The sequence below is a fragment of the Esox lucius genome, chromosome 21, assembly GCF_011004845.1.
Source record: "Esox lucius isolate fEsoLuc1 chromosome 21, fEsoLuc1.pri, whole genome shotgun sequence".
NCBI lineage: Eukaryota > Metazoa > Chordata > Actinopteri > Esociformes > Esocidae > Esox > Esox lucius.
In genome coordinates, this window is record NC_047589.1 from 26,879,184 (window position 1) to 26,891,447 (window position 12,264).

General features: G+C 44.2%; 1 protein-coding gene across 4 annotated transcripts in view; it reads right to left on the reverse strand.

Moving 5' to 3' along the window:
* The window catches only part of cntnap2a (contactin associated protein 2a), a 163,858-nt gene extending 151,877 nt beyond the window's left edge, over positions 1–11,981 (reverse strand). For all 4 annotated transcript variants that reach the window (XM_020041701.3, XM_020041700.3, XM_010890158.4 and 1 more), the window contains exon 1: positions 11,862–11,981. In XM_020041701.3, the coding sequence (XP_019897260.2) occupies positions 11,862–11,882 (21 nt within the window). In that variant the 5' untranslated portion in view covers positions 11,883–11,981. The remainder of the gene's footprint in view (positions 1–11,861) is intronic.
* Positions 11,982–12,264: the final 283 nt, after the last annotated feature.

Here is a 12,264-nt window from a genome sequence, read left to right on the forward strand (position 1 = left end):
CTTTCTTGGAAGCACAGCCGGCTCGTAGAGAACAGTAAAACAAAGCACAGTGGAGTACAGTAAAATGCAACATAATAGAGTACAGTAAAACAAAGCACAGTGGAGTACAGTAAAATGCAACATAATAGAGTGCTGTAAAACAAAGCACAGTTCTGTTTCTTCTCACCTGTGAAATAAACAGTGACACAAAGTCCACTCCTTTTGCATCAAAATGCTCATTCTCCTGTTAGTATGGGGTTTGGTGCTTTGAAACCAGAAACTGACGGTTTCAGAGAGTACCTCCATTATGACTCCTCCCAGCGACCTCCGGGGTTAGTATCTCTGCACCTCCATTATGACTCCTCCCAGCGACCCCCGGGGTTAGTATCTCTGCACCTCCATTATGACTCCTCCCCGCGACCCCCAGGGTTAGTATCTCTGCACCTCCACAACCACTGTCTCCTCCCCGCGACCCCCGGGGTTAGTATCTCCACACCTCCACTACCACTGTCTCCTCCCCGCGACCCCCGGGGTTAGTATCTCCACACCTCCACTACCACTGTCTCCTCCCCGCGACCCCCGGGGTTAGTATCTCTGCACCTCCACTACCACTGTCTCCTCCCCGCGACCCTCAGGGTTAGTAAATCTGAACCTCCACTACCACTGTATCCCAGCAACTAACGGAAAAAAAGAACTAGCTATAATTAGCTATGTGGGATGAAGAGGAGGTTGACTTCTAACAATAGTAAAATATAAAACTTTACAACAGCATCATCTGCTGATCTCACACAATAACATGGTTTAATGTAAAAACAATATATATGTTGTTCTGTAACTTAGCCAGCTAATGTTAACCGAGAGAGACAGATCTTTGAAGCAGTTAGCTTTCTGGCTTATTAGTTTAGAAGTAAGCTATGGCCTATATAACCACACTTCCAACAATGTTGGGACGCAGCGTAACATTTTAATAAAAACTGAATGCAATGATACAGAAATCACTGAAACACTATAATCACTAGAAAATAGCACAAAGACAACATACCAAATGTTAAAACTAAGACATGTTATTGTTTCTTGAAAAATATATGCCCACTTTGAATTTGATACCACCAACACATTTCAAAAAGTTGGGAAATTGTGTGATGCTACAAAACTGAACCCGGTGGAATATTACACAACTAATGAGGTCAACAGGCAACAGGTCAGTAACATGATTGGGTATTTAAAGATTATTCCAGAGAGGATGGGTCTGTCAGAAGTGAGGATGGGGAGGGGTTAACCACAAGTTAAAAATAACGTTACTCAACGTAGAATTGCATAGGATCACATCATCCATGGTACATAATATTATTAAAAGATTCAGAGAATCCAGAGAAATCCCTGTATGCAAGAAACAAGGCTGAAAAACATTATAGGATAGCCGTGATCTTCGGGCCCTCAGGTGGCACTTCATTAAAAACAGACATGATTCTGTAGTGGAAATCACTGCATGGGCTCAGAAACACATCCGAAAACCATTGTCTGTCAACACAGTACATTGCTGCATCCACAATTGCAAGCTAAAACTCAACCTTGCAAAGAAGAAACCAGTTATAAACAAGATCCAGAACCACCGCTGCCTTCTCTGGGCCAGAGCTCATTTAAGATGGACTGAGGCGAAGTGGAAAACTTTCCTGTGGCCTGATGCAATTTTTTTTATTATTTTTGGGAATCATTGACGCTGTGTCCTCTGGACTAAAGAGGAAAGGGACCATCCAGCTTGTTATCAGCACACAGTTCAAAAGCCAGCATCAGTGATGGAATGGGGGTGCATTAGTGCACATGGCATGGGTGAGTTGCACATCTGTGAAGGCACCATTAATACTGAACAATATAGACAGGTTTTTGGAGCAACATATGCTGCCATCCAGACAACGTCTTTTTCAGGGAAGGCCTTGCTTATTTCAGCAAGACAAAGCCAAACCACATTCTGCATGTATTACAACAGCATGGCTCCGTAGTAAAAGAGTATGGGTGATAAACCGGCCTGCCTGCAGTCCAGACCTGTCACCCATTGAAACCTTTGGGGCATTAGGAGATGAAAAATACAACAAAGGAGACCCTGAACGGTTGAGCAGCAGAAATCCTATATCAAGCAAGAATGGGAATACATTTCACTATCAAAACTCCAGCAATTGGTGTCCTCAATTCCCTAACGCTTACAGAGTATTGTTAAAAGAAGAGGTGATGCAACACAGTGGTAAACACGCCCCTTCTCCCAACTTTTTTAAACAGGTCGTCGGCATCAAATGTATTTTTGCAAAAACAACAGCATTTCTCAGTTTCAGCAATTTATATGTCTTTGTATTAGTTTCAATTAAATACAGGGATGGATGATTTGCACGTCATTGCATTGTTTTTATTTGCATTTTACGCAGTGTCCCAACCTTTTTGGAAACGGGGTTGCATAAATTAATATACATCTGATATCAAATTGCTTCTTTAACGCAGTACTGACTCAAGGAAAGAGTCTCCTGTACCAACTCATATATTTGGTATTTCTGCAAGTTGCTGCTGCACAAATAACGTATCAACACAAAGGCCCAGTGGACCCACTGGGGCTTCAGATAGAACGATCCGGTATCACTGGCTGTACATGTGCACTGGGCTCAAAGACATTGCATTGTATTGTGGTCCTGAACCAGAAAAGCATTTTCCTTCAAGCACGCCCGTTCTGGCATTCTTCCGGGTCATCGCTAGAAACCCCTTCGGAAGGGCTGGAGATTGTGGTGGAAAGCTTTCCTCGTAGCCGTATGCCATCGTGGTGTTTGATAGGATCCAGTTAGACACATTACAAAGGCACGGCAGGAACCACCAGACGGCCTTCCTCATTGTCTGCGCTGTCACACCGACTGGCTCTTTGAGTTGCCTTGGCTGTGTCCAGTGGATGCTAACCACGTGAGTGTCTCTCCCTGTTGCTTCCCTTCAACACTCCTCAGCAAGGCCTCTCTTCTATCTGTCATTATAACCCACTGTCTCCTCCCCGCGACCCCCGGGGTTAGTATCTCTGCACCTCCACTACCACTGTCTCCTCCCCGCGACCCCAGGTGTTAGTATCTCTGCACCTCCACTACCACTGTCTCCTCCCCGCGACCCCCGGGGTTAGTATCTCTGCACCTCCACTACCACTGTCTCCTCCCCGCGACCCCAGGTGTTAGTATCTCTGCACCTCCACTACCACTGTCTCCTCCCCGCGACCCCCGGGGTTAGTATCTCTGCACCTCCACTACCACTGTCTCCTCCCCGCGACCCCCGGGGTTAGTATCTCTGCACCTCCACTACCACTGTCTCCTCCCCGCGACCCCCGGGGTTAGTATCTCTGCACCTCCACTACTACTGTCTCCTCCCTGCGACCCCCAGGTGTTAGTATCTCTGCACCTCCACTACCACTGTCTCCTCCCCGCGACCCCCGGGGTTAGTATCTCTGCACCTCCACTAACACTGTCTCCTCCCCGCGACCCCCGGGGTTAGTATCTCTGCACCTCCACTAACACTGTCTCCTCCCCGCGACCCCCAGGGTTAGTATCTCTGCACCTCCACTACCACAGTCTCCTCCTCACGACCACCAGGGTTAGTATCTCTGCACTTCCACTACCACTCATGACTGTAAGGTCAGGCAGGACTAACCCAGTTCTCCTCTCTAACGCTCCCTCTCTCCCTCTCCCTCTTCCTCTCTCTCCCCATCCTATGAATAGCAGACTCCATGAGGAGCCCAACAGAGGGAGCAGTTCTCCTCTGGAGCCATGTCTGACGGGCCGGGATGGAGAGAGAGGAAACAGAGGGCAGTGGGCTAAGACAAGGGACACAACATAGTTGTTCACTTAACAAATGAATCAGTGATCTAATGTAGAGCTAGCCTGTGGGTCTCTTCTAACACACACACACACAAACACTTTTATGCAATAGAGTACACAGCCATTAGTACCTCTCACAGATGCATTACAGTGAGCCAACAGGGGTCATGGAAATAATGTGTCGGTGTGTGTGTGTGTGTGTGTGTGTGTGTGTGTGTGTGTGTGTACATGTGTCTCTTTTCGATTTATGAAGCGGAAGTGGATCTGGGAACATTTGGTAGAGAACAATTGTACACAAACACACACACATTATATTGAACAATTAAGACATTTCAGCATTTAAGGATGAGCAATGTTGTGTTGATATATTGGCTGAAACCCGATATTAAAGCTGTTAGTCTGCTGTTCCCTCTGGAGGCTAAACAAAAAAGATGGGTTTTAAAGTCAGGATTTTGCTTTCTATTTGTTTCAGTTTCTGGGAGGATATTTTGCCACTGTATCTTTCATACTTTAATAAAATGTAGAAATAAATTGCAGATAATTAATATATTAAAAATACTAGATCTGTATAATGTTATCCCAACCACAATTTTTCATACTGAGTCATCTATAATTCAAAGTCCTGTATTGCAGGGCATATCATTAGCTACTAAAGCATTCCTCGACATAAAGCGCAAGCTGTTTTCCATGAGCCTCTGAAGGAAGTACATTTACATTATTCCACACTTTTTGTAGTAATTGATGCCACTGTGGGTTCCTATTCTGCCATGAAGGCATAGTTCCTCGGTCTTAATAGCCAGGCTTGTAAATAGTTTAATTCTGATATGAGCCGAGAGAAAGCTTATTAGGGTAGAGTCTTGCTTTAAAGAACTTACACTTTCCCTTATGCCAGGAACACTGAACAGCCGTGCTCAACTTCACATCTGTTTTGGTACAGTGGTTACCACGCTGGCGCTGCACGACCTGAACCATTGCATATAGGCTGATACTGTATGTGACTGTACAAAAGTCGTGTCCACACACCCGTTTCAAGGGGAAATCTGCTATTTAGAATTAATATTCCAACTCTCGACGAAGCAAATATAAACACGACAATTGCGCAAACTGTGGCGTAGAATCTAAAATGTGCACGGAAATAAGGATAAGGCCAAAGTTCCCTCGTAGGCTAGAAGAGAAGAGAAGGAACAGGACGGATTGATTGGAGTACATGTCTACATCTACGCATGCATTATTCAGAAGAAATCTCTCTTTCATTGGGCACAGATCCCAGCCGTCTGATTCACTACACTCACACGACCGGGTCGGACCCGGGCGCTTCATCATGACCGGACCGTCGTTTATGTATATTCTTCTAACAGGACGTACAAGGCCCTTCTAGCCCAGCCGGGTCCATCCTGTCACACACTTTAGGAAACGACACGACAACAGAGCAGGCCTGCAGAGTGATGCACACACACTTGTTTCTAGGGATTTGACCCTCATCATCAATAGCCAGGATTATCCAGTGTCATTAATAGAGACACACTTAGTCTAGAAAATGCACATAGGGGAGAGTCAAGGGGGAGAGAGAGAGGGAGGGAGGGAGAGAAGGGAGAGAGGGAGAGAGAGGAGAGAGTGGCATGGGGAGAGGAGAGGGACAAGCAAGGGATTTGAGGGAGAGAGAGAATAAAATCAAGAGAATGTGTGGCGGGGGGGGGGGGAGAATAAAATGTATTGAAGGGAGGGAAAGAAAAAGAAAGTAGAGAGAAAGGGGGGGGGTGGAACCCAAGAAAGAGCTAAACCCATCCAACAAAACACACAAGAGACACAGAAAACAAAAACCAGCCTTTACTATGGGGAACCAAAGTAAGAGGAACACACTGAGAAAGAAATGATGAACCACATGTCAGAAAACTGCGTGATTGAAAAATCAATAGAATCAAGTAACTTCTAGGAAAATTGGAAAACACTGAATACGAAGAGCTAGCTATGATGAAAACAGTCTCCAACATTTTGGCCCTATAACAACAAAAAACAAGAAGAAAAACCTTACAGAATATTGACTGTTAAAGACTCCCAGAAATCACTGGATCTCCAATCCCAACTAACCCTGTAAAACACCAAAAGACAACATATTCAAATGGATCCCTCTGAAACCTCTCAGCTTGGTCATCATCCCAAACATTTGGAAGGAATGTCACAGAAATTGAATCTGAGTGAAAAGCACCTTTGACAGAATCCATTGCAGTATCATGAACATCTCCTCAGTGAAAAAAAAATCCTGAGCAAATCTCAAATAAGCCTCTTACGAAAATACTGTACTTCAGACCATGTAATCATCCGTAGTTGTGAGGTCTATGGTCCACTCGCCAACCAAGAATTCACAAAGGGGGCCTAAAACCCGATTGGGAGTCGGCATGCAGCCTTCTGCAAATTAATCCACAGAGTGTAAAGAAGAGCCACCATTAATGGGTCCAGAGCAGAGGAAGGACTACAAAAAGAAATTGTCAAAATCCGTAAAAGAGCCGTTAAATTTCACACCCACCTTAAGGAGAGAGATTATCAAACCTTCCATAACAAAGCCCCCATCTACAAAGAGATTATCCCGGTGAAGAGCCTCTTACGCCTTCTGGTTTAAGGCTCTGTTCATAAACACAAACGGACCCCACATTGCCCGAGGATGGAAACAGTTATCAACAAAATCATTAGAAAAGGAAACGAAAACCAAATCTGCAATGGAGCATACTGCTCTGCTATGGTCAGTCACCACGGTGACCACGGCGACCACGGCGACCACAGCGGCTGACCCAAAATTAGGAAAAACATTGGACAGACTCAGTGGGCATGGCCTTGATATAGAAGGGGGCTCTTGGGAGAAGACAGGCTGTTTCCACGTTTCCACGCTGCCCATAAAATGAGATGAAAACTGAAAAGGCTTTTTTCGTTATTACAACCCATACACAGCTAAAAGTATAACATGACCATTTTCTATATTTTTTACTTTGTGTTCATTTTTCTTTCTTTTTTATTTACCAATTTCTTTGACAATGTGAAAGAAAATAAAGGCCACTCAATTGAAAATGAATTGAGGTGGAAGTTGTGGAGGCAGGGAAAATGAATGGCGGAGGGATGGCCATGTTCGAAGGAAATCAAGAAATGTGCTGCGGTGAGAGAAGTGAGACGAGGGTCAGAAAGAGGTGAGAGAGACAGAGGGAGTGATTGAAACAGAGAAGGGAGACGGGTGAGAGGAGAGAGAGGTGAAAGAAAGGCGCAACGGAGCGAGAGCTCTATGTGCTTAAGAGAGAGAGTGAAGGAGGGAGATGAGGTGCATGTATAGACAGAGAGAATGAGAATGGGGGGGGGGTGAGACGGTGAGGGAGAGGGAGGGGACAGGGAGTGAGACAGAGGTGGGAGTGAGGGAAAGAAAGAGTGGGCAAGTAATGCGGAGACATTGAGGGGGGAGTGAGGGAGAAGTTAGGAGAGAAGCCAGTGACTTGTGTCTGAGTGATGGCGTACCTCAACAGGACCTTGAACAAGGGTTAATGGACTATATCTGTTATTAATATACACACACACACACACGTGCACGCGCGCGCGTAAAGCTGCCAGTCGGGGAAGGAACAACACCGTAAAGGCCACAGTGGTTCCGCCCAGACGAATGTTGTTATTACTCCTTGCCTTTGCAATGCACTTTGTTTCTTAAGCAGCTTGAATACCTCGTTTACCCATTTCCAGAACTGGATGGACTAATGTGCACGCCGCCCTGCCTGTTCACACGCTGGAGAACACACAGCCAGCGAGAGGGAATACTGGACCAGCAGTTCGTCAAAGCTACACGTGTGTGTGTGTCGTGTCGTGTGTGTGTGTGTGTGTGTGTGTGTGTGTGTGTCGTGTGGGTGGGATGTGTGTGGGTATGTTTGTGTGTGTGGGTCCCAAAGTACACTGTGTTGTGGCTAACATCTGCCATGCCAAATGGAAGAGAAGGACAGTAAGTACAGGGAAGTGTGTGTGTGTGTGTGTGTGTGTGTGTGTGTGTGTGTGTGAGTGCTGGCAGCAGACCGGATTGTGCTGTGTCTCCGTGTGTGTTGGCAGAACAGCCCTAACGCACTGGGCTAAAAGGATTCACACTGGAATGTAGGTTAAATTCACATGGCAGGTCAACCTCACTGGTTCCTAAATAGAGTAAACATAAATGTCAGCCAGATGGCAGGGTGACCACTGACCCAGCTGACCTTTCAAAATTCTGCGACAACCTCTTCAACTTCTGCCATCATATATTTTTCATCGATTTGAAGATGTGAATAATGGAAGGGCTGTATAGAGCACGTTGCTTCGGCTGATGCAGATGTTATAACAACAACATAAAAGATTTAATAGCGACTCGACGCCTGTCGTCTCCTCCCTCCTACTGACTGTCATTCGACAAGCCATCAAAGCTCATCCCCCTCTCCCTCGCGATGAACGCCCCCCCCACCCCCCATCCATCCTTCGCTCATCCTTCTTGAACCGTTTCCAACCAAGGTCGATGTGTTCTGACTGGTGCTAATAAGAACACATTCCACTAGAATAACTTCAGATCCCGCTCCCCCATTTCTACATCTACCTCTCTTTCTCTCTCTGTCCCTGTCTCTCTTTGTATCCATCTCTCTCCATTTCCATCTCCCTCCCTCTCTCCCTCTCTCTCACACACTCACACTGCATGCCGGGGAAGTTGGACATTGTTAAAGGAATTATCCTGCAGAGGCTGTCACTGAGGATTTACACAACCAGGGTTTGGTCCCTCTGACAAATTATAGACACACGAATCTTCAGCTTTATTGGAGTTATGAACATGAAAACCATAATTACATTTTTCATTATTGCTATCAACCATAATTGGTTGTTTTTTTCACTTTACATACAACAAAATGTATCTTCACTGCTTGGATGTATATTTTGTATTAAGATTTTTCTAAAAAAAAAAAACTATTTGTGCAAGTAAATCAATGTGCAAATGGGGCATGTGCCAATTCTGATAAATTACTTTTCTGGACACTGAAAATTCTGTATCTTATGTGACGTCTTTCATTTCAACACTCTTTTCATCCTTCTATTTAAAAATAGAACAGCTATGTATTAGAAATGTACATCAGAATAGATTTAACAAGAGATTCTTAAATAGAACAGAGAATTTTTAACATAAAAAAAGTAAGTCCAACACTCCTTTAAAAAGTGCACAAAATCTTGTAAATGCACAAGCTTCTGAAGCTGTGAGACACTGATACATCATATTATTCATCACATACTCAGATGTTATTTTCCAGCATAACAATGCTTAGAAAACTGACAATGAAAGAGAGAAACAAACTATGGCTTTACAAAGAATGTTAAGGAAGATCTCTTGTAAGGGGCATGTTCAACAAAAACATTAACTTCAAAATGTAATTGATGTTACATTGCCCATCCCAGTAAAACAGATATCCTGACATACTACAGAACATGCTAACATACTTAAAAACACCCCTATTTTGGGCTCTGGAAGCCCTTTCAAAAATAAATATTATTTGCTGAAATGCCTTAAATGAGAAAGCCACCTACTCAGTATTGTCCAGGATTCATGTGGTTTTGTAAATAGCACTGCTAATATGAAGTCTGCACTCGTGAATACAGGGAATATGGAATAATAAGGAGCGTGGTTTCATATAAATATGGGTTGCTTTATTTTTTATAGCCCGCTCTCGTTTCAAATTGAATGGCCTAGGTACAGATGTTGGATCTGAATTTGAGCCTTTTTCTAACTGTATGGGAGGAATGAGGATGAGGAGGAAATGTTTTCATGTGGATTATCAATGGAAATGCTCTGTACATGGGTAATAAAAACGTCAGAATCCTTTGGACACCTAGAATCGGTTGCATTTCCCACTAGGCAGCAACCTTTTGCAGCAGGATGATCAAATTACGATACAGCAAGTAACTTTTTTGGTATTCGTGTTCCTATACACAACAGCCGAATGAAAAGAAATACTCCACCATACTCTTGGGAGAAGATGTAACTTATGGAGTGTTTTATAGAAAAACATCATGCAGCAACGTTATATGTTCAGATTCAGATAGAGTTCTTTATATGTGTCTTGTGTAATACCAAGGGGAAGGAAAGTGTTGGGGTTGTTTGGAATTTGAAAGCCAGCCCCAGAATGTTGAGGTCAGTTTCGAGTAGTGCCACTGACAGAGTGTTTGCACGAAAGCTAGTACCACTGTTTGGCTGGTCTGTGGGCTGTGGATCACATAATTCCATTCTGATCCGGTTGCCCTTACACCAAATCCCTGGAGTCCCTCTCTCTCTCTCTCTCTCTCTCTCTCTCACACACACACACACACACACAAACACACTCACTCACTTTCTCCCAAGAGACAAGACCGGTAGATTGGAGTTTTGATCAAACACTCTTGTAATCAGGTAGAGAAAGGAAGAAGAAACTAGAAAAGAAAAAGAGGAGATAGAATGGAGGAGAGAGAGCAATAAAAAGATTGCAGCTGAAGAATGGAGAGAGAGCTAGAGGGATGAGTAGGAGAGGATGAAGGGAGATCATTGGTGGGTGGGAGAGAAAGGGGCAGAGCAATCTTCAGATTGTTAAGACGGGGGAAGCGAGAGAGAGAAAGAAAGTAAAAGAGAGATGGCAGTACAATTAACAGCCAGCAGTCTGGTTTCCCTCTCCTAACTCACCTGCCACAGAGCATGATTAATCTACAGGCCGCACAGACGCGCGTGCACACACCCACACATGCACATATGCACCGGGTCGCACAGAAACGCTAACAGCTGCATGAATGCCGTTACAATGAGCTTCTGTAAATAAGACGCAGAACAGCCACAGAGTGCACGATCAACACTACTGCTTCATAATTACTCTTTCGTTAGGGTTGTCCTGTTCTGTAGGGTTAACCAGCACCTCTGGGAACCATTGGGATTTAAACTAGAGGCGGTCAAGCATACTAGAGAAAGGAGACAGGATCACAAAAAAAATTATGTGACGTGGAGGAAGGCTGGTATAGCAAACTTCGTCAATATTGTGTAGTCAAATCAAGGCAATCATCTATATTCAGTGATTGATTTATCATGGGAGGGAGGGAGAGGAATTGATCATATTTAAAATAAACGGATCGAGAAAACCAATTGACAAACAATGCTAAGCCACATGCATGCTTCTAAAATAATTTACCTGCAAAGGTAAATGCATAGCAGTGGTCACACGTTGACATCAGCCGAAACATGTAAGTGGCAACCAATGAAAGCATGGAGCACCAACAACAACATGTTTTTCTCACAGCCATGGTCTACCCTTTCCCCTCTACATGCAACCGACGGAGGCTGCCTGCTTAACCTTTAAAGGACCCTTGACAGCCCAGTTGCAGGGTTCCCCAACCGAATTTGGCCAGAGGATTATAATATCTGCCACCCAAGTTTTCCGAACAAGGAAACGAATCTCTTTTTCTGTATACGTAAATACGGATAATTTTGTATTTTTGGACACGCATAACTGTATAAACAACAGTAAATCAGCTTTAAGCGATTTTCATTTTTGAAATTTAAGTATTCCACCTGATGGAGACTCGTGATCGTGTTCACATGTAAGCTGATTTTGTAAGCAAATTTTGAAATGATTCTGTTCTCTAATAGCATATCTGTTTGGACTTCTTGCGTTGAATTTGTGATCTACAAATGATTTTTTACGTCCAATGATGTTCCGGCCGATCAACCGCTTAAGAAAAATTGGGGCATGGCTTTCCCTAATTGATGATCATTGACACAACATAATTAATCTTAAAGGGAATAAGAGTACATTTGTCACGAGAGTCGTAGTTACGGCATTATATTATTTCTGTACACGAAACATGAAAGACAAAATAGGCTGTGCAGTCAGTCAACCATCTAAAATGTTCATAATGGCCCAAAACCGTCGGTCTTTTCTATGCATCAGTGTGCAGGTCGATTCCCATGGCCAGCCTTTCACCGTTCCCTGCCCTGTGATGCCCCCGCGAGCCACCAACAGCACTATTAGAAAATGACGATGAAACAAACCGGTAACTTACGTGCGGAAAGGAGTGCTCCATGCAGGTTGCGGAAACTGTTAAAAATCCAAAGCATTGACGTTAACTTGAATGTCAGAACCAGCCCAGGACTTTGCGGTTGCATCTTCGCGTTGATAAAAGAGAGAATAAAATGAAAGTAGCGGGATAAATGAAAGTAGCGGAGAAATACACTATATCCTTTCAGCGAGAAACACCTCTTCGCTGCCGCTCGAGAGCTACCGACTGTCGAGAAGACTCGACGCGCGCGAATCTCTCTCTCTGTTTCTCTGTTTCTCTCTCAATCAGTCGCTCTCTCCCCCTCTCGTTCACTCATTCATTTATAGCCTGACTAACCAACCAGAGGTAGCTATCTCATCAGCGAGCGGTTCCCAACTTTAACGACGTCACCAACAACTGCATTCGT